Consider the following 26733-nt stretch of genomic DNA (forward strand, 5'->3'; position numbering starts at 1 on the left):
TTTTTAGCTTCTCCGTTTTGAAAAAAAAAATCTGGCTTTATTTGTAAAGTCTACAAAATACAGAGGAGTCTGGCAGGACACTTACTGTAAGTCAGAAAATAAATAAGTACTTTTCTTGCTCTATAGAAGATAAAATGTGATTTGCATATATAAAATATAAAGTACGGCTCTGTACCAACATCCTGGCCGTGCCACAAGGCGGAATGGCATAAAGGACGTGAAAAATAACTTATATTCGTGCAATAAATAAATCACAGGTAGGAACAAAGGGAAACAGGGGTAGGGGAAATGCTAAATAGGGAACCCCCATAAGCATCATCACAGGGTGGAGGGGGGGGGGATGGACGGACAGATAGACAGACAACACTGGTTTGGAAGCTGATTCCATCATGGAGGGGGATGTGATGTCACTGTAAGCTGCAGGATGGGTGAACCCAACCATATGTCTAAAGAAATCAAAGGGTCAATTGTTTGCCATATAAATAAGTCACTGTGGTACATGCCTGGAAGTGACTGCCCACAAATACTCACTGGTTCCTATATTAGCACATATACTTAAGGGTGGAAGGTACCTTCAAGACTCATCTAATCTAACCTCCATGCCCTTTCATGGCTGCCTGAACTCAAGCCAACCCTGACTTGTTTCCTTGCCAACATCTTAACATTATCAACGAGGTGGTGAACCTAGCATTCCAGAGCTGATGAGACTGTAGGTGGTGTACGTTTCCTTTTTTTCCTCTTATGCTCCCAGCTTGGGCCAAAATTCTAGCCTGATTATAAAGTTGATGGTGATGGACCAAAACCGATTTCCCCCGGTGGATTAGAGGTGAGTATTATGCTTTAATCGGGTGCTGGTTCCTGCATGCAACATTAGCACATCTCTGTGCCACATCTGGCCCATGAATTCCATCCCAAACCTGATTTAAAGGGAACAGCAGCTTTATTGAAGCCTGGCATATATATTTTTAAACCCCCTTAGCATCACATTTAAACTGAGCCTCTACTGGGCTTCTTATGGCGCCACTGCTCATTCCCAGTGGAAGAGCAGTAATCTAGAGGGAATTTAAACTTCAGAGGAGGAAAAACTCACTCAAATGCTGACTGGTCAGCAATGCATAACTTTCGCTAATCAGTGTTATTTACAGTGCCGCCTTATGTGTGTCCATTCAGAAGGAAGTCCTACCGAGTTTGGTGGGGCTTATTCCCAGGTGACTTGGGCATCTAGTATCAGGCTAACCAATGCCATGCCCTCCAAATAAACCTTGGAGTCAAACTCCCATCAACCCCCAGGATTGCACCCTTAAAAGGATGCTGGGATAAATATTGTGAGCTCTTAATTTCTCCGAGCAAAGCTCAGCTTCCCCTTCACCTCAGTTTCTCCAACCAACTTTTATCTGGGTAGTTCATTAGGGCAGAAATTGCTTTTGGCGAGGAGCTCTCAGTTTTCGTTTGTGTAGCCAGGATTGCTTTAAGCTATTTTAAACTGCCCTGTCTGCAAATTAGTCTTTCAATATACATTTGCTGGCTTGCACAGGGCTGAGGAAATTGTGTTTCTTCTGCGCCCTCCCCTCCCCGCACCAGTTGCAGTGCCCCCTCCCCTCTTCCATACAACTGAATGGAGCAAAGAGAAGAGGGATGCAGGCCAGAGAACACTCATCCCTGTTGGATGAGTGTTCCTACGTGCAGTTTATTCTCCTTCCTCCACCAGAGTGAATGGACACCCCCCCCACTTGTTTACAGAGAGCACAAAGGGGTTCATAGGGTTTTTCGTTTAGCCTAGGTTAGGGAAGTGGAACTGACACCTCTCTGGCTGTTGTTCGGCTGCTTCTCCCACCAACTTCAGCCAACATGAGCAAAGGGCGAGGATAATGGGAGTTGCAACCCAACAAGAGATGAAGGCCCACAGGTTCCCCATCCCTGCTGCAGAATCCTCCTGACTTTGGGGCTGGGCCAGTCCTCTGCATACTTAAATTCTCCTGAAAGTAGATGCTTTTCAATTTTTGTAATGATGATGTTTAACTATTTCCTGATGCTCTGGGCCTAGTTTTTTCCACCACACAGGGAAGATGGAGAGTAAATATGGAAGTTTCTCTCCTCGCAATACCTCACCTGCCATTTATTTTCAAACAGGTTGATTTAGACACACCTTGCAGATCATGCTGGGGTTTCTTTCTGACTGCCTCCTCTTTGTCCCCAAATTATCATACCCGTCACTCAGCAGGAATACTGCAAAATTGGGTAACAGGCCACCACAGTGATGCCTCTGCAAACTATTCACACTAGAACCAAATGGCTTTCCCAGGATTTCAGTTATAATCCTGTTTCCCCTTCCCCATCTCAACTATTTCACGTGCTTTACCCTTCATTCTCCTGCCTCGCCCCCTCACTCCACCTCCTCAACTTTCTCCTAGCTTGCTCTCCCTCTCCTTAGGACGTTGCTTCCACTCTACGTCAGAGATCTTGCCATCTCAGCCCAAGAGCACCGTTACAACGTAGTGTCCCATGAACTAGCGTCACGCACACCTGCACAGCTGGAGACAGTGGATGCCTTTTCAAACCACTGCGGTGCGCTGTATTCTAGCATGCTATGCTAGAGTGGGATACCAGCAACTGACCTAGCCTTCTCGGCATGTACCTCAGTGACCCCTTCCTCAGATCGTTCGTACGACCGTACACCAATAATTTCCTTCCTTGTCCCTTGCTGCCATTAGTTCCCTCTTTATTGTCATTGAGCCTGCCCACTTACCAAAGGCCCAGGTCTAATTAGGGCTGCTCTTGCTACAGCCGGTTCAAACCACACCCACAAATTGAAGAGATCTGAGCCAAAGGGTGCATGGCTGTGAGATACAATGAAGAGGAAAGGCAGAGTGACAACACAGACACACACAGGGCCAGGATGAGAAAGGTGAGTTGACAAGGGTTCCAGAACCTTGTTTCATCCTGGATGGTTCCTGCAGCGGCAGCAGCTCTCACCGACAACATGGCGGCTTCTACCTAGTTTGCCCTCTCACAGGAAGGTTATTTCCCTTTTGTCACCCTTGCGGCCGAAAGGTTCTCCCAGCCTGTGTTCCCAAGCTTGTAGCAGGGAAGCCCTTTCTGGGCCCACCCCGTTGCATCAGCTGGGGGCAAGGGTACGCAGAAAGGCAAGAGGAGAGAAACCTGGCAAACATAAAACCGGGGAGGGGGAGAGAGGGAAAAGGGGATAACTGGCCACTGCATTTCAATCCACGGATAAACATCAACAGTTAATTACGCAAGTCGGGCACCACCTTCCCACCCTCTCCTTGTGAAGGTTAAGGGACAGAGGAGGAAGTTCAACATTCAGCCGTTTCGTCTTCAAGTTGATTCTGTCTCCTTTGGATGGCAGAAGAAAAGTGGAAGAAGGGGGAGGGGCCAGTGCAGCTACAGCCATTCTAGGTGAGAGCTGGGCAGAGGCATGGCAACAGGACTCAGTTCGCGACACGGGCTTACGGACACTAGGAGTATGTGGCCTGGTTGGAGCCAGATTTGACGATGGTGATGACGCTGGCAGTGGCCACCTTGCCAGTGGTGCCGTGTGCGGTGACCGTGCGGGCGAAGCCCTGCAGCGCCTCGTATTTGCCGCGCAAGGCGTCGAGCTCAAGGCGCATGGCGGCGTTCTCCCTCGCTAGCTTATCCACCTCCCTCTCCAGCTCCGTCTTCTGCTTCTGCAGCTCCTCCTTCTGACACACCCGCTTGACCCGGCAGCTGGCCGCGTAGCCACGGTTCTTCAGCGTGCGCCGGCGCTGCTTCAGCCGCGCTACCTCCTCCTTGGACAGGCCCCGCAGGTGGTGGTTCAGTTCTCGCACCGACAAACCCATGAGTTCTTCATCGGAAAGGTGTGGCGTGTTCTCGCCCATTTCCCGTTTGATCTGTCAATGAGCAGAAGGAGCAGGTGAGTATCGAGCACCAGAAAAGCTCAGGAAAAGGGGACGTGAGGTGAGGGAGAGCAGCTCAGAAAGGCAAGAAGCCAAGGAGGAAGCTGAGCAGGTCTGGTAACCAAGGAAACCCAAGTGCTCTGACAGTCGTGATGCACATTATAAAATGCATACATTATGTTTATTTGGGGATGTCAAACCTGTGGCCCTCCAGATGTTGTTGGACTACAGCTCCCATCAGCACCAGGCAGAATGGCCAATGGTCAGGGATGATGGGAGGTGCCATTTTTAACTACCAGACCTCGACAGGACCACAGGTTCCACAGCTCTGTGGTAATTACACATACAGTGGTACCTCAGGTTAAGAACTTAATTCATTCTGGAGGTCTGTTCTTATCTGAAACTGTTCTTAACCTGAGGTACCACTTTAGCTAATGGGGCCTCCCGCTGCTGCCACACAATTTCTATTCTCATCCTGAAGCAAAGTTCTTAACCCGAGGTACTATTTCTGGGTTAGCAGTGTCTGTAACCTGAAGCATCTGTAACCTGATGCGTCTGTAACCCGAGGTATCACTGTACTTCCAACAGATATTCAAGAGTGCTCACAAATTATCTCTAAAATATGGGTGTGTTTTTATAATAAATTAAAAGTACTGAACTTGGTCTGAATCTCACCCTGCACATCTATGCTTTAGTTCCATCAAAGTCCATAGGACTTACAAGTGACTCGTGACTAATTTATCCCATTGCTTTCAGCGGGACTAGTCAATGAGATTGAAAGTGTGACTAACTTAGTCTGGATTCAACTCAGTGACTTTGAAATGATTAGCATAACAAATCAGTAACTGGTGCAACGGGTGTAGCATAGGCTTTCTCTAATCTGATATCCAGCACACTTTGAGGTGTGAGACAATTAAAACAGGAACGTCACCTTGTAGAGTGCCCCCCACTCCCTGGCTGCCTTAACCTACAAGCTTCAGTTCCGCACCCCTTGAAACCACACGAAACCTCAAGGCAATTACAGTGAACCAAAAAAAAAGATTTATAGTAGTGTTGTTTTGAATAGAGAAGTGGTGTACCAAAAAAAGAAGCAGCAAAACTCAGACCACTGATGGCTAGCATTAGGAAGGGACACCTGGACAAGATAAGGAATCAGGTGTCTCTATTTTCAATACCTGCTCAGCCTCAAGGCCTCTTGACAAATAACACCAATTGCTCAACGCTGCTTTATTATTATTGTTTCGTTTCCTCAAACATCACGGGTGTGCTCACCTACCACACACCCCTACAGGCTGTTTCGCGAGAAATCTCTCAGGAAACCGGCTTGCTCAGCTTCCCCTTCCATTATAGTCCCAGCAAGTGGGAAAACAAGTGTTATAATTTCCAGTTAAGACATTCCTTTTCCTTCCGGTTCCTAAGCTAACTTCTTGTACAACTTGGGTCAAGTTGTGTGCAAGGGGAAGCCCTTTAACTCTATATATGGGGCTGGGGTGGGGAAGGCCCTGGCACGGTTTAAGGAACATGGGGCCAAGGTGTCACATCGGACTGATGTTACCAAGAAAGAAAATACGGAGGGACTCCGATACAACAGGCAAGGTGAGCACATGCAGCACAAACTGCAAGTAAAAGGCAGATGCAGCACAAACTGGTAGTAAAAGGCAGATCGTGTTGAACAAAACAAAATGTAGTGCGATCACACCCTCAGAGGAAAAGTACCAGAGGAAGAGCACAGAATATCCTTCCCCTTTCGGCTCCACCCAGACTGGAATCTTTTGCAGACACTGTCTGCTGCCACTTTCCAAAACATATTTTTGCCCACCATGAGGATTAGAAACTCGCGTTTCTCAAAAAGCTTAAGGAAGTCCAGATTCTCAGGATCCTCCTGTGCCTGTTTGCTGGTGGGAGGGGAGAAAGTCTAATCCCACACACTAACTTCTGCACGTCTATTTACTGGCTCCGAACATTCGGGGAGTAGGACAGGAAAAAGCGGGCAATAATAGAGGGAGGAAGCAGAGTTGTGAAATAAGAAATGGAGGGCCCAGAGAAAAGAGGGAAAGTGGAAGGCAGGCGAGAGTAAAGGAGGAGGTGGGGGAAAGCTACAGAAAATACACAGCAGAAATGATGGGCAAAGGTGCTTTTGCTTATTTCTGAATTGACCAAATGGGGCCAGGTTTTCCATTTAAACATATGGACAGTTGCTCACCTGCATAATGACCAGTCTCCCACACTGGCCCACAGTTATGGGATGGATCAGACTCTCTCCCATCAGACCCTCCCATCATCCAGGTCTGACTTTGTCCTGATCTAGAGATCTATGAAAACAAGGGCTGGGAGAAGGTTGTTTTTTGGTGCAGAGTGACTCTTACCTTTAGGGCTTTGCTCGACAAGCTGTCAGATGACATTTTACGTCGCGCTCCCACCGATCCCCGGGAAAAGAGTCTGTAATTGAGCAGAACAGAAAAATAAAATAAAAATAAGCCTGTGATCTCTATCCACCTCTGCATTTTGTGCTCTCTGGGGGGTGGGGGGGGGTGGAGAGAGGCAACATTTGCCGCAAAAACGTACCCCTTCCTTTTTGCCCTGCTTGGGTCTCCCAACCCCATCCTCCACTAGCCGCCGTGCCAAATGGACAGGCACAGAACAGACACTTGGATTCTTCCCTAAGAAAACCATCCTTGTGGGTGGGTGGAAGGATTCTTCTAATGTTCCACAATTCTTTGGTCCAGTAGAGCAAAGGAGAGATACCAGATTGCTGAACCAGTGCCAGAATGAGTCATGCTTGTTGGTGTTGGGGTCTCTCTCTCTGTGTGTGTGTGTGTACGTTTTAAAAATCTGTCCTGATTTTCTGATGTTGTCACACACTAGCCCACCTACCTACCCAAAAAGCTAGACACACACACACACACACACACACACACACACACACACACAGCAATAGCGTCTCTACACTGGGCATGTCCTGCAGCTACCGGAAACTGCACAAGGGCAAACATTTCCTGAGAGGGAGGAAACAGAACGGTGGGGAGCCAGCTGGCGGGTGTGTCTCTGACATGCCACAGTGCCTAGAAAGCCACCAGGGAGAGAGAATCGACACAATATCTTTTTACGTGCATTCAGGCCGCTTGGCGGCCGGTGCCTAATAAGCAAGAATCCCCACACCCCCCAAGTGCATATGCATACAGATCTGCTCTCCTTAGGGGATCAGGCATTAAGCAGTTCTGCCTGCAGTCAGGTGTCTGTGCATTTTGGGGACCAGCTGTTTCACTAGGCAAAAGGACTATCTCAGTTATATCCACTGGCAGAAGCCTTTGCGTTGACACCGGTAGCCTGAAGAATTTCTTGTTAAAAGATTCTGCAGCAAAAAGGGCAGTTGGCACGCTTCACCAGCTACCATGACAACCCTGGCAAGGCCCCGCTGCTGCTGTCTGTCCTGGACCCTATTATTATTATTATTGTTATTATTATTATTATTATTATTATTATTATTATTATTTTCTGACCCAGCTCCCTCAGCCGTGCCCATTGGCTGGATCTATCCACCCTTAAAAGCAAAACAAAAACACCTGTTAATATTTTATTGGTTCTTGTTTCCCCTTAACAAGACAATCAACCAAGAGAAACAATAAAAGCATAATAGCAATTTGTACTGCAGTATCATACAATTAAAAGTTAATGCCGCCAGATCAAAACTAAAAGGGAGTTTGGTGGGTGAGGAACAGGCTGCAGTGGTACAGACCCCAAATGCTGGAGTGCTTATTCCTCTTTGCACCACTTGCTGAGCGTATGCTGCAAGAGCAGATAAGTCTGCCAACCACTGGGCAATCAGGGGAGGAAACGCAATTCCCTCCCAGCATTGCAACACTAGCCTTTTGGCAAAGTCCAACTACACTGCCCTTCTGTCAAGGCGCACAATGTTGGAATATAACTGAGTGTAGCATGGGCAACTGAGAATTTTAGGGATTTTCCCAGGTCCAAGTTTACACTGACAACAACTTCCATCCAAATCAGCGCCACTATAGGGCATGGCCAGATCATACATTTCAGCACTGCCCCGAGGTACCACAGCACCAGCAGCTATCTGTGGGTACAAGGTGTCTGTTCAAAGCATCTGTGGGGCTACAGGTTTCCCATTCTCAATGCAGAAGACTGGAAAGCTATCCCCATCAGGCATGTGAGCCCAAACCTTGCTATGTACAAATGCTGGACTGGGGAAGCCAGAGTTCATAATCTCTGCTTAGCCGTCGCTCACCTAGAGCCAGTTACTATTTTAGCCTAGCCTACCTCACAGGGTTGTTGTGAAGGTAAATGGAAGGAAACCATGCCCATGGCACTGAACTTTTTTTTGAAGAGGAGAGAATAAAAGCATTTTTAAAAAAGGTGCTAGAGATCAGCAAGGACTTCATTTAAGAGCAGGCTATTTTCTTTTTTAACTGTCATGCATTTTGAGCCTTTGGGGATAGGGACAATTAGATCCAAACAGGCACCACACTAATATTCCCATTTATCCTACTGCCCCAGAAGCCTATGAAAATCAAGCAATTTCCAACATGCTGGCTGAGTACTGTTGATTCCCTTCTAAAGGGAAGGGGACTCCAGAAACAGACCAATGAAGCCTGAATTTATTCTAAGCGCATAATTTGGGTGTTTGTGTGGAAAGAGAAAAGCACAAAGTAAGATCCGCCTTGCCTCTGTTTCTAAAACTTGATGGGAGCTATGCTTCCTTGATCCCAAAGAAAGGGCAAATTCAGTCAGGTCAAATTCAGTCATGTCAGCTTCAGCACCTGAGGTCAGCAATTTATTTTTGCAGGATTTTTATACACATTCCCTCACAGGAGCATCAAAGCCCCAGGAATGAAACCTGAGGCAGAAGTTCAGGCGTGGCGTTCTTTCAAATCCGCAGTAATTTTCCTAAGAGTCATGTTCACCACACAAAACAGACACACACACACACACACGGTTAGGGCCCAAATGTATTTGTGGAAGATCCCTGGCTGGAGAAACGGCCAGATGTATATTCCCCTTAGAATGAGAGGAGGAGGTAGAGGAGGGAAAAAGTTACTCAAGTCTGTTTGTTTTGCTCATACTGAGACATGCCTAGACAGGAGACTGGGGACAGATGCAACGGCGATGGGCACAGGCCCAGCAGCTAGAGAAACAACAGGTTCCCAAGTCTTGGAGAACAAACAGGACTGCCTGTTTGAGGAAGGCAGAAGTGGCCCACAATGCCAGCTTGGATTGGGGCACTGCTAACCTGCCCCTCCAGAACCAGGCCAGAGTTTCTTCTAGGAATAGAAACCTAGCCACACATGCACTCAGCAGCTTCAGCTCAGTGAGCAGAAAATACACTCATTTTGTTTGGCTTCTGTTGCCGCAGCTTAGTCAGTCACCATTTTCAACCCTCAGGGCAGCCGTGTTTCCATGGGAGGACAAACAGTACCTGTCTGTACAGTCAAATGACATTCAAGATGGGAGGCAGAGGGGAACTATGAGCTAATAACATTTCCTGCCAGTATCCCCAGCACGCAGCAGGCACGAAGCTATCCAGGTATAACTAAATAGGCCCGATTATGCTGCTGGTTCAAAAAAGCATATCGAAAAAGAAGTGACTCTATAAAGACCTTCTTGGGCAATCATTTCATCTAACCATTGCACATTGTAACTCATTTGTTGCTGGAGTCCCAGGCACCTTTCCCCTTTTCCGGACGGTGCTCGTGCCCCGTGACACAACTCCCTTGCTAATGTCATACTTTAAATATTTTTCATCTTTAACGCTTTAGGGGCTGGACATTCCCCTTCTTGTGCCAGCCAGCTGCATGCACACTGAAGAATATTCTTCCTTCCTATGAGTCCCAGGCATTCTGCAAGCCTCTTACTTAATTTCCTTTGTTAAATACAGCTATCCTCTCCAATACGTATACATACATCCCACACACATTACGAACCTTGGTTTGTTTTAACTATGGGACGGTGTTAGGTGTGAAACCAGCACCCTTCCCTAACAAGGGTTCGTTTCACCATCTCACCCCAGACACTTGCCAAACTACAAAGGAGGCTGGTTTGTTTGTTTGTGAGGAAACTTGTGGCCTAACACTACATGCAAACCAGGCCACAACACACCTTAAAAGAAAACAAAAACAAGACTATGGATCTGCACCACTCAGTAGCAACCTGTAGAGGCAAAACATCACACTAAGATGCAGCAAGCTTGTTTTCTCCTGCTCCAGAGTGTAGGACCCAAACCAATGAATTCAAGTTACAAGAAAGGAGAGTCCAACTAAACATCAGAAAGAACTTTCTGATGGTAAGAGCTGTTCAACCGTGGAACGGACTCCCTCAGAAGGTGGTGGACTCTCCTTCATCGGAGGTCTTTAAGCAGAGGTTGGATGGCTTTCTGTCACGGATGCTATAGTTGAGATTCCTGCATTGTAGGAGACTTGGGTCCCCAGGTGTTTTTGGACTACAATTCCCATCATCCCTGACTACTGGTCCTGCTGGCTAGGGATGATGAGAGTTGTAGTCCAACAACAACAGGAGACCCAAGTTTGGGAAACCCTGGACTAGAGTCACTTTCAACTCTACAATTCCATTTATCTATGATTATATCTTTGTGTTGAAGTAGTTCCACTGGGAGTACAGCTGTAAGAGAAATCAAAAGGCATCTTTACCATGCCTTCCAGCCCAGGGTCTCTCAAAGCTGTTCACAGCAAAAATAAAAGAGTACAGCGGTACCTCGAGTTAAGAACTTAATTTGTTCTGGAGGTCCGTTCTTAACCTGAAACTGTTCTTAACCTGAGGTAACACTTTAGCTAGTGGGGCCTCCTGCTACCGCCGCGCAATTTCTGTTCTCATCCTGAAGCAAAGTTCTTAACCCGAGGTACTATTTCTGGGTTAGCGAAGTCTGTAACCTGAAGCGTCTGTAACCCGAGGTACCACTGTACCAACAACGGAAAATCAGGATGCAATCCTGTTGTTCTGAGAAGAATGTCCCACGGGCTAAAAGGAAAACCAGGTTCTGCTGCATCTAAAGCCCTCTCATTCAGAAGGAGTTCTGCTGCATCTAAAGCCCTCTCATTCCACCAACACACCCTGAAATGGGGGCTGAAATGTATGTCAGTTATGGAGCTGGGGTATTTATTTTCCCTGGAAGGAAGAAAACTGAAGTGGAGGAGGGGGACCTGAAAAAAACTTAATGAAACCCACCCCACTAACAACAGCACAGCAGGCCATGAGCTAGCCAAGAATTTTGTTGCGGGGGGGGGGGGGGGGCAGAACATCAGTTTGGTACCTATTTTTATTTAGGGGGCGGTTGCCTCCCCCCCTTGGCTACACCAATGTAGCAGGCCTTTAGATTTGGCAGTTTGCTTTGGAGTCTTCCCTTCCAGGACCCATCGGGGCCTCGCTCTATAAAATGAACAAGGAAGGACATACAGGAAAACCCCACTCCCATTTTAAGCACAACCCTGCCAAAATAAATCAACTTTTTGCCACTCCACAGAAGGCCAAGCGCCACAGAGCCAAGTGGACCTCTCTTGGGAGTCAATCTATAGCTTAGGTGCATTTTCTTTAATCCTCTGGATTCACTGCTCCTAATTGAGCAATTTTAACTGGCAAGCAGGCCACAGAAATAGTTAGCAAGGCACCCCTCCCACAAAAAAACGTGATCAGGGTGGCCATGTGCCCTACTTTAGAGAGGACAGTGCTTTCTTTCAAGGGCTGCCTGGCCCATGTCCAGTTTAAACGATAAAGAACACTAGATAGCTCCGTCAGTAGAGCGCAAGACTCTTAATCTCAGGGCCATAGGCTGAAGCCCCACTGGGCAAAAGATTCCTGCATTGCAGGGGGTTGGACTAAATGACCCCGCGGTCCCTTCCAACTCTATGAAGCTATGAAAAGGAGAGCAACAGAGCAGGGACCTTGAAAGTTCCCCCTCAACAGTTGGCAGCACCTGGACTGTAGACTGAGCAGGCACACAGGTTGCCTCAGTAACAGTCTTCCCCACTACAGCAAAGTACATTTTTTAAAATTTCTATTTAAATTACACCACTTATTTCTAAATTTGCACCTACCCATTTCAAAGAGCACATGGAAATTTTTTACGCGGACATGTGCTCACTATTTTTGGTGATGTGTTCAGTGGTTACCCCAAATCAGAGTGTATCAATCATTGTGTTGATTGTCAGCGCTGGGGATGAACCATCCCATTTTTGCAAAGCTTTTCCCCTCCGCTATCTAAATGCATGTAATGTATCCCCTCTGAACATCTTGCTGCTTTGGTAAAGGCAAGGGTTAACACTGAAAGCTCAGCAAGAGTTAATAATGAAAGCTCAGCCTTCTATTTGCCTCATCCAGGACCCTTCTTACCCTGTAACAGGGAATGTCACTGCGACAAAGTTTGAGAACGCCCATCTGCATGTAAAGTTACTTCTAATATTTCTATTACCCATTTGTGGGCGAATTCAATTTTAAGTCGCTTTGAAACCTCATCTTGGCTGGTGCATAAATGGGGTGTAAGCGAATAAATACATAAACCCACCATTTAGGACCTCCATACAGACTGCCCAGGATTGCACCCCACTTGGGTGCTGCTAAGACAGTGGTTTTAGAAGGAAACAAACCAACATTTGTCTGTGAATGTAGTCTTAGAATTATGAACAAGCCCCAAAGAAGCATACAGTCAGTCTCCTCCCCAACATCCCATCCCATCTGAAACTAAGGACACACTTTTAACAACAATACCATCTTTGCACACAGAGAGGAGGTTTTTTGGTGGCTGTCCCACAGGAACTTAACTCCTATAATCCCTCTAGATGGAGAATCTTGCATAAGTGTTAAAAGTCCTCTTTGGGCTAAACTTGCACAGTTAATTAAGACAGAAGAGGAATGGTATTTTCTTCTTCTTTAGCCAACCTGATTCTTTTTTTTTAATCATTATCTGCCCCAAGCCCTTCAGACGGGCTTGGCTATCCATCTAAATAAATAAGAGAGAGAGGGAGAGAGGGAGGGAGAGTCCTTTGAGGAGGACTGATAGGTCAGAGACAGCAGGAACGTGGGCGGGAGAAAAGCCGGCTCACTGTGAATCAGCAGAAACAGGTTGCTAAGGCCATCCGTGTTGCCCTCTCCACTGTGCAGTCCACCAGTACCGAAGGTTGAAGCGGACTGCTGCAAAGTAGCCAGGCATGCAAGCCCCCCCCCCGCCCCCCCTTGTGCACAAAGCAGAGCTGACGGACAAGCCACAAGGTAAACCAGGACAGGTAAAGGAAAACACGAGAAGATGTGGCGTGTCAGGGTTTGCGCAGATGGGAGACGGATGAGATTCCCCAGCCAATGACAGCCGAGGAGTCAAGATGTTCTGGAAGAGGAAGCAGCACAAAACACTCAAAGGACTGCAATACAGAAAGAGAGTCCCTGGCTTTGATACTGGGCTTATACTCAGAGGTATGAGAGCACTGCACGTGCCAGAGGAAATGGCACGGTAAAGCCAACCTTTCCCAAACTGGCGTGTGCCGCCTCCACCCTTGATGTTTTGGACGTCGATGCCCATCAGCGCAGCCAATGGCCGGGAAACATGGGAGTTGGGAATCCAGGAATATTTGGAAGGTATCACATTGGAGACGCCTTTGGTACAGGAAAACCAGGTGCTCCAGTGCACGTCAGGTGCAGCCAAGGTATACTTCCAGAATCAACAGGGAACGGAGGACACAAAATGAATCATGTGTTCAGCCTCCCCACCCCACACACTGGGAAGAAAAGAGACTGGAAACGAGAGCTGAAGCAAGGGGTGGTTGGCTAGTGAGGTGTTGAAATCAAACTCTGAATGAGGAAGTCCTCTGTTCACAATCACTGTTGTGCCCAGATTTTGGACAGCTTGAGCAAAACATCCTCCATGGGCCTTTATCCACCAATGGGACCACCTGTTCTCCCCTGCCACTGTCACAATCTGCTCACTTGTCAGAAAAAGAGTGGTCGCTGAGGGGGAGGGAAAGACAACACACAATGGGGTGAGGAGTGGATCTTGGGAGCCCCCTGTCAGTGCGAACCCTGACACTAGCCTTTGCTTGATCCTCTCCCCTGAACTCTCTAGGTGGCCATAGGTAAGACAATATCTTTCAAGCTGAAATTCTCAATTCACGTACCAGAGAGTAAGCTCCACTGGACACAGTGGAATTGGCTTCCATGTACATTTGTAAAATTTGTGCTGTCAGGCATGTTCCCCACCTCAATCTGCAGTATGGGGATGACGACACTGATCTACCCTAGAGTTTTCGTGAAAATTAGCGCATGTTCCATACGCTACACAGATACTAAGGTTTTTAATTTTTTTAAAAAATAGTTTTATAATACTAGAAAGAGTCAGGGCTTTTCTGTACAACTAAGGAATGCCGACCACAACCACATTTCAACCTCTGTGAAATACTCCTGTATTATAGTGGCACCACATTGCATCCCAGTGGGTAAGGATGAGAAGAAGCCTTTGCAGCAGAGGAAGCTTCTTGCAGGGGCTGGGCTATCCTCACTGCAACCTTCTGCCCCCCCCAATTTTAAAGTGTAAATAAATGTGTGCTCCAGCACAAAAGAGAGGGAAGGGTGGAAAAGAAAATGCCAGGCTCAGATATCTTTATAATGTAGTTCAATGTGCAGATTATAATATTGCTTAAAGTTGCAGCTAGTACAAAGTATGGTGGCTTAACAGCTCACAGTGGTGGAATATCAACATCATGTTACATCACTGCTGAAAGAATTGCAGTAGCTCTCAATTAGCCACCAAAGTAGGTGCAAGGTGCTGGCACTGATATACAAAGCCCTATTCAGCTTGAAGCTGGGAACTAGGATACCTAAAAGGCGGTCTACCCTTTACATTCCCAACTGATCATCACTCTGTTTTACAATCATCTGGAGGTGCATGCCTGGGAATCATTGGATCTGGACTGTTTTCACACACTAATACCCCATCCTGTAGAATGCTACCCATTATATTTTATCCACACAATTGGAATGAATTTCTGGAACCGAATTGCTTTTTCTCTGCAGCCTGAGCAGAGCAGGAACAATCACCATTAAGAAGTGGTCATAATAGGCCAATATATATGGGACTGTCCTTGGATCGAACAACTTTTCCTTAACTTCTCAAAGGTCTTAACCTAGCTCAAGGTTGTCATCTGAACTAGCCAGATGTTTAACTAAGAATCAATCACAGTCAGTCCATCATTTGAAAAATAAGACTTTAGAGCCGTCTTGCCCCAAAATGGCAAACAGACATTCCGTTTTGGCGACTATAGCCCTGGTTTAAGGAGCTATTTGGCACCAAGCTTATAGATCTGCATTTCTAACACTGCCTGCTTTACTCAAACCTTTGCAGCTGTTTAAACCTGCATTTTCCCTCTCATTTAACAGAAGTGCAGCTATCCCCACCCCATATATATTGTCTCACCCTTTCGTGAACTTGAGAGAATTTATCTTTAAGGAAGTTCACGGAGTGCTGCAGGCCACTGTGTGTGTGACGGAGAGGGGGGCAGTGATTTGTGCCAGACATCACTAGTTGCATCATAGGGAATGTCCAACAAGTCTCCATGACACTTGTGCAACCACATTCCATGAAGCAAGCAGAGTAGGTGGAAGGGAGAGGAGTACTAGGGGGAAGTACTGCTCTCCTCACCTCGCTGGACATAAAGAACAGATGGGTAGATGGCATACCACTAACTAGTAAACAGAATAACAGTTAATAAAGCCATTCATTGGAAAGGCTTAGAAGCGCACAGCAGCCTGAAAGGTTTGTAGCAAGCGAGTGCCCTTGGTGTTATACTTCTCAGGATTAGGAAACTAAAGACAAATAAGAGGTGTGTGTTAGGATAGGGTTGCCATACGTCTGGGAATTCCTGGACATGTCCTCTTTTGGCAGTCCTATAATCCAGGGGCAATTTTACATTTGAAAGCAAATGTACTGGACTTTAAAATTTGTGTGTATGCGGGTGGCTGTGTCCAGATTTTTGCCTCTTGAAATATGGCAACCCTATGTTAGGATATTTAAATAGGTCTATGGGCCTGTGATCAATCACCTGCCCTCTTTTGGAGGGCAGCTTCTTTCCACTCTTATGTTTGAGGAAGGAGGCTGCAAACAGCTAGGAGAGAAAAGGGATTACTCTGAAATATAAACATCTGTTTACCTTAACTTGCCAATTTAGTACACGCATCAGCAACCCTCTGTGCAATGAAGCACTGTAACTGAAACCCAAGTTAGCTCCATAGAATTCAATGGGACTGCTGGCCTCAACGCAGCTTGAGAGATGGTTCTTGTCAGGGGTTCAGGAGCAGAGGCACAGGAGAGGGAGGAAATGGAGAGCGAAGGGGAGGAGTCCGAAGGAAATGTCAGCGATGACAGCGGTCCGAGGTCTCTGAGTCTTTCGAGTGAATCAGAGGATTCACAAAAAGGGGCTCCCATGGTCAGGGCAAGGGGAGTACCCTTGGGGGGCACTTCAGGGAGAAGGGGCCAGAGGGGACTCAGAGAGCAGCAGTTGGAAATCCGGACCAGCGTCCACACCAGAGTGCAGTAGGGGGGAGGAGTCCCAGGCATCGGGATCAGGCGGCGCGCTACCAGCGGGAGAACATGAGGCAGGATTGACCACGCCTCCGTCAGGGAGCGAGGAAACGGTTAAGAGGAAGGTTAAACGCGCGCGCGCGCCAAGTTCAAATGTACAGGAAGGCGGCACAGTTGGCAGCCCGGGTAGGGAGCCAAGTCCTAAAGCCCGCCGAAGAGAGCGGGAGGAGTCTGGGGGGTCAACGTCTGCGTCTGAGGAGTCCAGGAGGGAGGAGACCCCGGGGGGCAGCAGGACCCAGAGGAGAAAGGAGAGAAGGAAGAGGTGGAGTAAGATTAGAGTCTTAAACTGGTGTACAGGGGGCGGGGATTCAGATGGAGCTTCGCCGGTCTAGACCCTGGACGTAGAGCTGGGGCGCTGAGGCTTGGAAATGGAAACTATTCTTCAATAAAGACTTTGATACTTTACTACCGGTTAGCGTTGGTCCTTTGTGAGCTGGGACCAGGAGCCAGCTCTGACAGTTCTCAACAGGGCATTTGCATATTTCTGTGTACTTTTCTCTGTCCCCGAAGAGCATGTTAATTGAACTTGAAAGCAAAAGCGAGATGCAGACAAGGTGGAGAAGAACAGCACAACCCAAAGACCTTTAAGTGCTGCATTCGACATTTGAGTAGACCCATTAAAAATAATGGATATTATTAACTTAGCGTCACCGATCATAATGGGTCTACTTTGAGATGGGCTGTGTACACAGCATACATTTAGAGCACATTCCTTAATGTGCTCTAAATGTATGGTGTGTACACAGGCTAGAATCCCAAGGCTACAATCCTAAACCCATTTATTGGGGAATAAGCCCCACTGAGCACCGTGCAACTGAGGAATCGCGCACAGGATCGAACTGCAAGGGGACTCACAGAAATGACATCATCACCGGGTGACTAAGGAATAGCAGCACAAATGCATAATAAGATTCAGCAGGAACATGGGTTAGAAGTCAAGACAGTAGAAATGGATGCAGCATGGTGGCCAGATGCAAGAGAGGACAGAGCCCTTATGCTGAATCAGATGACTGGCCCTTCTAGCGCCCACACAATGATTGACAGCAGCTTGCCACGTTTTCAGAAATGGAGTATTCCCCAGCCAGACCTGGCGTCGCCATGGATGACCTGGGACCTTTTGTATGCAAAGCAGTTGATCTACCACAGTACTTTGGCTGTCCCGTGTCCTCTTTTACCACTTGGCCCCCTAGTGTGTGCAATACCAACCAGCCACAATACTCATAAGCAACCAATCCTTGTCCGACCACAACTCCAGAAGAATCCAACACCTTCAATAACTGGCATAGGGGCTCCAGACAACTCAGTGGGTGGCGGCAGAGATCAAAATAAAAACTCTCACCCCATTTTGCATCAGGTTCACTGAACCTACCACTGTCTCTACATAAACTCTGCAGCGTAAGCTTCAAAGCTTTTCAAACTTGGGAGTTGCCAACTCATCTCCTAGAGGAGTTAAGGCAGGAGATAGTCCTTATATTTTGCCTGCTGGCACAAATCATTATTATGGCAATAATTTAAGTGAAGCATTCCAAGATGTGCACTGTCGTAGACCTGGCACCCAACTTCTAATGAAGCTTACTCACCTCACTAGAGAGTTGCTACTTCAAAACTAGCCGATACTTCTCAATGCTGTGTGTGCTATTTTGAAAGCAGAGGCGGCTTATAATTGCATATGCATAAACATCTGCAGACAGCTGAACTCCAGCATAATAGTATCAAATGCTCAAGATAGTTCCTCGTAGGACGCCAAGTTGTGCTTTCTAAGCCAACAAGAAACAGAAGGTTTACATTGCCACTTTCCCCACCAAGCAGCAACTTATTGAAACCCCTTCATAAGCGATGTTGCTAGACTACAACTCCCATAAACCCTGACCATTGGCTGTGCTGGCGGGGGCTGATGGGAATTGGGGGTACAACAACATCTGCAGGGAGGTGGATTTGCCAGCGCTGCCTTATATACCCAGAATGGCTTCCCCACTGAGTTCTCCAAATCAACGTCCATCGAGTTTCAAGAACTACCCGTGTCAGGAACTATGTCAAATGGAGGCCAAAACATTGCAAACTGTTTTCCAAAGCTTGGATTTGCTCAGATCAACACTGCATGAAATCAGTGTGGTACAAAAGGGACCCGTGTCAATTATCTGTTCTTTGTGAGCAGACTCAGTGTACATCGCTCTTTCGTAAGTAGTGTGTGCAATGAGACAGGATCCTGCTTCCAATCTAAATGTTGACAAAAGAGGAGGGAGAAAAGGGAGGATACAAATGGATTAATGTGATCAAGTGCTAATGTGGATCTGTTTGGTATCAGCCTATATTATAGAATATGGTATGTAATGGAACATAATTCCAAAGGGCATTAGCCAGGCACCATCTCTGTCTTTCTGGTGCCTACACCTTCCTCTTTAAACAAGCCTTTCAAGTGGCTTTCTTTATCCTAGTCTGCATCTGTATTGGAACTATATTTAACTGTTTTTTTTACTTGAAATGGTTTGACGCATGGAACTGTTTTTAAACTTTTCTGCTTGCAACTGTTTCATTTTGTAATTGTATGTTTTATTTCTGCAACCCGCCTTGGGACCTTCTGATAAAGGGTAGGTGAGAAATCAAAATAAATAAAAATAGTCTGAGGGCTGGCTCAGTCATTACAGCATGAGACTCTTCATTTCAGGGTTATGGTTTCAAGTCTCACATTGGGCAAAAAGATTCCTGCACTAGATTACACTTGTGGTGCCTCCCAACTCTACGATTCTATGATTCTACTGTTGACTTGTTGCCAACATAACCTTAGTTCAATACGACCTAAAGCTGATTTTAGGTCAGAGAGAACCAGGTATCTGATAGGATTCTGATCATTCTGAATTTAGGAGATGAGGGTTACTAGGTCTCTCTGGGTACTATTGCAAGATTGCCCCAGGTCAACAGGTGCTGCTATATAAATTTATGACCTATGGATCAAAAGACCATACATTTTATGATCCATGAACCAAATTTACATCTAAATCAAAAAAATGGACATAGTGATTTGAGGATATTGTGATGTGGTATGGAGACATCTATAAGAAAGAGTTAATTATTTATTCAGAGAATAGAAATTAAGCAAAGTTATCTGAAAGAAGCCAGCTCAGCTTTAACCATAGCAGCTAAGATCTCTGTCTCTATGTTGGTCTGAACTTTCACTTTCCATTAGGATGGAATCCAGTGTTGCAACAGTCTCATGCCTATAGGGGTGGCTAACCTGTAGTCCTTCATATTTTTTAGACTTCTTCATCCATAATCCCTGGCCATTGGCCATGCTTGCTGGGGACGATGGGCATGGGAGTCCAAAAACATCTGAAAGACCACACAGGTTTCCCGTCTTTGTGCTACATATTAGAGGAGGGCTGACACATACTAGCGTATTATCTGTGGCAGGCAGAAGAGAAGAGAAAGGAAACTCTGAACCCGAGTGGTATTTAAAGATTAGTTTTCCCACCCTTCTACGCTTCTCCCCTTTTCATAGAAAATACAGTTTAGTCTGCTTAATTCCATGTCAATTTAAAATTAATGTGAGGCAGGACAGAGTAACAGCCACGTGAAAATGACAAAGACTCACTAGGGTGGATGAAGATGGCAGCAAGTCCCTCAGGCTCAGCAGGAGCCCGGCTACACCCAGGCTTCGCAACTCAAATTTGCAGACCAGCAATTTAAATGCTGGCTCAGCTTTCCGTCTTGCTTTAGGTGACCTGTTCAGCTTTTTGTTATTTGGACACATGAATTTATACTTTGTCTATGCAGATTTTTGCAGCCATCATGGGGGACTAGCCACTCATTTATTTTTTATATAAGAAAATATTTACACTCCACTTTTCTTATATCATGGAGTCTACGGCAGCACACAAGTGGTTCACAGGAAGTCACTCAACCAGGCACTGATCAGATCCGGACCGACTTGGCTTCAGTCAAGTAGCTGCCTCCTATAACTTCAGACAAGACAGCAGTAGCCAGCTTGCAAACCCACCCAGAAAGCCTGACTCTGGACATCTGAATTAGGTCACTGACTGCTCTGAGATCTTGTGATGAAGAGTGGTATATGAATCTAAATAATAATAAGTAATAATAATAATAGGGAGGAGGAGGAGATTGTAGTGGGTTCCTGCGCCTTTAATAGTTGTGTATTCCTGTCTAGTCCTGTCCTTCTTTATATCTGACAGCTCAAGTTTGAACTCAAGATAGAGAGGCTGCTTCTAAACTGGTCCTTTGACTTGATACCTTTCACATGTCATGAGTCACAGTCATCCCAAACAAAAACCTACTAATGCTAACAGCCTAGTTTTCCTTGGAACAGAGCCTCATTGATTGCAGGTGAAACTGCAGCCCATTTACTCACGTTTACTCAGAACCTGCTCCATCAAGTTCAATGGCATTTACTTCTCAGTAGATCTGAATGGGATGGCAACCCTAAGAATAGCATGGCAAATCACACCTGCTAAAATCCCTTCTTCTACACAACTATTAAAGGTGCAGGATTCAGCACACCAGCTTTTTTCTTCTTCATCTGGCCACCCTATCTAGGAAATGCACTTAGGATCAATGAGCCAGCTTTCTATTTATTTAATAGAGACCACCTTTCAGCAAAGCCTCCAAGGCAATTTACAATAACACAATAAAATACAAATCTCATGTGATAAAGAGCAGCACCTTTTAAAAAAACGAAGCAACATTATACACTCCTAAGCAGTGTAGGGTTTAGAAGATAAGCACAAGTCCTTTGAATTGTCCCCTATTCCAGCAACATCTTCCCTTCCTCATTCATGCTACGGGAACCAAAACAATACTTTGGCTTGGGGAGCGGGAACCACAGGTATGGCATCACATAAATGCGCGGGAGCCCATGTACAGTTAAAGTATCATCATCAGGATTTGCAGTTATGCAAATAAACAATGTGTGACAGCTGAACAAGTCCAGACATTCAGATATATACCACAGCACACGAAGGTTCCCTCAGCAGAGAGAGGGGTGGGGCCAGAGAACATGTTTCATAGGCCAAGAGGTACATTTCCCAACATCTCCAAATAAAAACCTGCAGGTAACAATGACAGCTGCTGCCGTTCAGTGTGTGTCTGTGTGTGTACACAACACTGGTTTAGACCAGCCAATGGTTTGGATTGGAATAATGAAGTTTTGTATTCTCGGTTTATTCTGTCCCAATAGTGGAGGTGGCAAACTTTTGGCCTTCCAGATTTTCCTCAGTGACAACCCCCATCGGCCTGAGCAAGCACAGCCAAAGGCCAGAGATGATGGGAGGTGTCTTATAGCAACATGGGGGGGGGGAGGCAAAGGTTCCCCACACCTGCCCCACAGAATCCAAAAACAAGTCACATACCACCCTCTTGAATGTTCCATTTCCCCTCTTCCTCCCTGTCAAATGCTTCTCTAGGGAAAGATACTCATCTTTCTGTTTCTCTTTGAAGTGCTGAATATCTTGATGGTGCTAAAGATAATATCAGCCAACTCTGACCAATGCTTTCCTCTTTCTAGCTCGCCTGGACTCTTCCCACCTGCATTTGAGAGAAACCTGCTGCAGCATAGCTGCATGTGATCTGTGTATGCATGCAGGAGGACACGTTCAGAGGTCACAGTTACTTTTGGTGTGACCAGCGTTGGCTTGGGGGGCTTTCAGAGGGTTGGCCAACCTTGAAAGTGGCTGAGAAAAAGGTTAGCAAAGTTCTGGTGCAGCACACGTTATCTTCAGAAACAACAAGCACCAGATTTTCTGTGCACAGAAAGCATTACTAAAGGTAGGCCTAATGAAAGAATTTCCTAAGCAGAGTAATAACTAGCCTGTGGACCAAGCCATTAGTTGGAGAATTACATTCCTCAGAAGCCATAAACATGCATCAAAGAGTTTATAGCAGGCCAGAGATGGAACCACAAAGTACTTGTCCGTGGCAAAAGTTTCTGTGAAAACCACAACAGCTAATTGGGCTCCCAAAATATTGTTATTCTTATTTACTCCTGGATATTCATTTAAAATATATATATACTATGCAGGCATTCATATACAAACATCAGACCCTCTTTATAAAAAGCAGAAAATACAGTTTTCCACTTATATGTTAAATATGTGCACTATGTTTATAGTGGGTAACTTTTTATACCCTGGTGGGCGGGGTATAAATAACATTATTATTATTTAAAAGCACCTTACAGACTTAGAAATTCTGACCTGTGAGTCCCTGAACTTGAATGTGCCAAACAATTGACAACTGACTATATGCCTTGAATGATGTTGTTTTCCTGTTTTTATGCTAAATGAATCAAAATAAAAATTAGCAGCCAGGGAATTATCATTATTTTTGTTGCCTGCCTGGACGGAGGTGGTCTGTTTTGTTGTTTACTGTATCATCGCTTAAGAAAACTGAAACAATACATTACAAAGAATCAAAGAATTGTAGAGTTGGAAGAGACCCCATGAGTAATCTAGCCCAACCCTCTTCAATGAAGGACTCACTTGTTTTTACAGTTTCCTCACAAGGGATCGTATCTTTTGAGATCTTTGCCTGTTTTCTCACTCCCTGGATTTAGTAATTTTCCTAACTATGATATCTATTGGGTAACCTTTGCCTTTCAACCTACAGTTTTTTCCTCTTCTTTCAACTGCCCCCCTTTTACCTTCTATTCTCTTTTCTTTCTCTGGAGCGTTTTATCTGTCACCTACATGTACAGCCACCACCCAACTCACTGGAAAAATTGTAGCTGTTTCGGCTGGACAGGCTCCGGTAGGTCTTTTCTGCAGCGTGTGGCAAGACTACACAATGGGATACAGATTAAAAATAATATTTTTAAGAAAATGCCCAAAGAGAATCAAATTACTAGTCAAATAATATAAAGTGGGTAGTGTCAAATAAGAGAACTGGTTACTCTCAAGCTCATGCTAGATCCTAGTAGGGTGGCCAGATGCAACCGGGGGCAGTGACTCCTTTCATAGTTGCATAGAAGATGGAATATCAGTAGGTGTAGCTTGCAAGACAGGTTTCCTGGTGCCCACCTGCCACCTACTCTGGCATTGTTGAGGCACTGGGCAAAAACCACATTATTCTCTTGCAGCCTCTTGGGTTCCAAAATTATTCTTAAAATTGACGTGGCTGTTTTGCTTCTGCTCTCTCTCCCCCCCCCCCCCCCATTGTTTGAGCTTTGTAACAGATGCTCATTTTGTTGCTTTCAAACAACTGGCAATGTTTTATATCATATTTTACATACCTGCAGCCCTCCAGCCGTTGTTGGAAAAAACCTTGATCATCCCTAACCGTTGGTGTGGATAGGAACTGGAGTTAACGAGTCCTTTAAAAATCTGGAAGGCCACAGGTTTCTCCTTTGTGATCTCTCTCTCTCTCTATATATATATCTCGGCAGTTTTCGAGGGGGGGGGGGGATTCCTTCCTGATCCCAAATAGTTAGTCAGGTCTCCCCAGGCATAAAGGATACTCACAACCACGCAGCCTTATTTTAGAGAGAACATTCACACAGCACTGCTCCAGACCAGAGTACAGTACTCCCGTTTTATTTTTGTCCTTAAAAAATGCTGACCTGGAAACTCTCCTGTGAAGTTTCCCAAAGCCCCCCTCCGTGTTCCCATTCCTTGACCTCTTGTCACCAGACTCTCAGCCCCCTTCCGGAGGGTCAGGGAACCTGCTTGGGGAATCCCTCCTCCTCTACACGTCTCCCCCGGCCCGCCAAAGCCAATACGCCGTTCTCTGAAAATAATAACTGGCTTTTTTTAACTACGCGGTATGGCGTGGGGGCGTGGGGGGGGGGAAGAGTAAACAACCCTAAAACAGAAGTCGGACCTACACATAACCAGAGGATTTTCTGGCGGAGACCGCCCTGCCACCCCGAAACCCACCATCAGATCCCAGATCACGTCCGTGCCAGACAGACATCTTTACATGTGACCAAGGCCGCAGCACGTGCATACACATGGTTAATATGAACTATGAGTAACTCCAATGTTATTAAGCGATTTCCTGCCTTTTTGCAGCTGTCTCGGCTCCCTCGCAACTGCGTGGATCGAAGACGGAGACCCAGAAAAGGGGGGAGCCCACATCCTTCTTGGATCGGGCTCCTATCCATACCCCCACAGACGAAAACTAAGCTCGTGGGCAGAAAACGCTGCCTAAAAGAGCCTCGCGAGTGGATAATGGCTCTCGCTCTCGTGTCCTGGAGGAAATCGACACCAGCAGCCACTCCTCGCCACCGAAAATAAAGCCACGGAACGCGGTTTTCCGCCCAGCCGTCACCCTCGGTGCGCCCGCGGTGTGCGCAAGGCGCCCCGGAGCCCCGGCGAGGAAGGCGCCCGGGCGCCCAGAAGCAGAAAGAGCCCCCCGCCCTCGTCCTCTGACGTCTCTAAGTTTCCCTACTACAGAGTTGCAAACGCGCCGTCCACTTACTTCGCCCGAACGCCCCGAGTCCGCCTTTTGTTCGCTGCCCTTCTCCTTTCCTTCTCGCCTTCCTTGGGGAGCCCCCGCGTTTTTCTCGCCGATTCGGCTCTCCAAATCTCCTTGTTTATTTCTGTAAACGAAGTTGTTGTTTTCCGAGGAGAAGGGCTGAGCTGGGCTCTGCGCTGCGATCTGCTGAGTTGTAATATGAGTTTCCTGGAATTACTCACTCACAGGATTCTTTTCATTCATAAAAACACAGTCATGCGATGACATCATTCTTTCCCCTCCCTCCCCATCTTAGTGAAGGGCACAGGCAGGAGAGAGGTGAAAGGAAGCTGCCATCTTGGTGCTGGGCATTTCGTCTTAAAGGGACCCGCGCCTAAATCTTTTACTGGTGCTAGCGCTCCTGTTCCAGAATTAACAGTTAAATCGCCATCTGCACCCCGATACAAACAAATGGATTGTTTCTGAGGAAAGAGGGAGCCACTGAAAGTCAGGAGGCAAAAATGCCAGCTTCAGCTATACTACTATTTTTGTACACCTTATTTTGAAAAAGTTCCTTGTTTCTGAACACCATAACTAACAACTTCCTAAATTAGCCTTTAACCCAAGGGTGGGGAACCTGCTGCCCTCCAGACGTTCTTGGACTCATGCTGCCACGAGCCTCAGCCAGCATGGCTCAAAGTGTATCACATTCCTGCTTTAACAACTTGCGATGGGCTGAAAATCATCAGGTAGCGCTCATGATGGGAAAAATTGGATTAATTTCTGGCTGCTCCACAGGCCTGCAAACACATTCCAAGAGCACTGCTGTTTCTCTTGTAAATCCTTCTTAGCGATGGTCTGCCTGGTCCTGCTCCCTTCCTGTTAAATTTTGCTACAGCTTTCAGTTTGCCAAGTGAGAAAGAACACACCTCTTCAAGTGAGATAGAGCAGGAAAAGAAGAGAGAGAGAAATACTGTACAGTGGTACCTCGGGTTAAGTACTTAATTCATTCCAGAGGTCCGTACTTAACCTGAAACTGTTCTTAACCTGAAGCACCACTTTAGCTAATGGGGCCTCCTGCTGCTGCTGCGCCGCCGGAGCACGATTTCTGTTCTCATCCTGAAGCAAAGTTCTTAACCTGAAGCACTATTTCTGGGTTAGCGGAGTCTGTAACCTGAAACGTATGTAACCCGAGGTACCACCGTAGTATATTGTTGTTCACTCACCACACTTCCCTAAGCTATGAGGAGCTCAAGGAGCAGTGCCAAAGTTTCCTTTAGATGAGAGCCCACTGAAGACGTACTTGATGTCCGCTTTATTTACAAATATACAAGTAGAACCTATTGGAAGAAAGAAATACAGCTGTCCGACAGCAGTCAGCAAATCTGCTGACCTCTGCATCAGATTCCTAGAGAGAGCAGCTGCGGCAGCCAGCTCCAAAGCTGCCTCCCATCCAAACTCTTGGCTCTGTTCTCTCAATTCAGACTGTAAAAATGGAGAGAGCTGATCTTAGACCCCCTGCCCTCTTACAGGTGAATTGCCCATGCCAGAAATCACCTTTACCATTATTTTGTCCTAGCTGCTCTCTCCACATCCACACCATATATTTAAACCACATGACACGCCCCCCCCCCCCAATTCCTGAATCCCAGGAACTGTAGTTCATTAAGCGTGCTCAGAATTGTAGCTCTGTGAGGGGTAAACCTCAGTACCCAGGATTCTCTGGCGAAAACCACATCCGTTAATGTATGGGATGAGTGAGCCCCCTGCCAGAATGACCAAACTGACAATAGTATGTTAAATCATACAACTGAATTTAATACAGCCATCCAGCTCATAGACCAA

The 26733-nt window shown here is 46.3% G+C and overlaps 1 protein-coding gene across 4 annotated transcripts; it reads right to left on the reverse strand.

The window, feature by feature from the left end:
- Window positions 1-25263, reverse strand: MAFF (MAF bZIP transcription factor F). Of its 4 annotated transcripts, none has more exons than XR_014502389.1 (3): window positions 6263-6335; window positions 2272-3890; window positions 1-1729 (listed from the first exon to the last, which is right to left on the reverse strand). XR_014502389.1 is itself a non-coding variant. In XM_083400861.1 (3 exons), exons 2-3 carry the CDS (start codon window positions 6296-6298, stop codon window positions 3477-3479), a joined length of 450 nt encoding a protein of 149 aa, XP_083256987.1. In that variant the 5' UTR covers window positions 6299-6335; window positions 24913-25263; the 3' UTR covers window positions 1-3476. The 4 variants fall into 4 exon arrangements, 3 of the variants coding, with proteins under 3 accessions (XP_083256987.1, XP_083256988.1, XP_083256989.1); XM_083400861.1 differs by adding an exon at window positions 24913-25263 and having other exon boundaries at window positions 1-3890; XM_083400862.1 differs by adding an exon at window positions 24494-24861 and having other exon boundaries at window positions 1-3890.
- Between the last annotated feature and the right edge of the window lie 1470 nt (window positions 25264-26733).

This window comes from Podarcis tiliguerta (genome assembly GCF_965153285.1).
Source record: "Podarcis tiliguerta genome assembly, chromosome: 10".
NCBI lineage: Eukaryota > Metazoa > Chordata > Lepidosauria > Squamata > Lacertidae > Podarcis > Podarcis tiliguerta.

What these genes read in the sequence shown, in the direction of transcription:
- MAFF (XM_083400861.1), bottom strand. Translation starts at nt 6,298, where the DNA reads ATGTCATCTGACAGCTTGTCGAGCAAAGCCCTAAAG. An exon ending in TGTCGAGCAAAGCCCTAAAG is followed by an intron (nt 3,891 to 6,262) that starts GTAAGAGTCACT and finishes GCTCATTGACAG; the next exon opens with ATCAAACGGGAAATGGGCGA.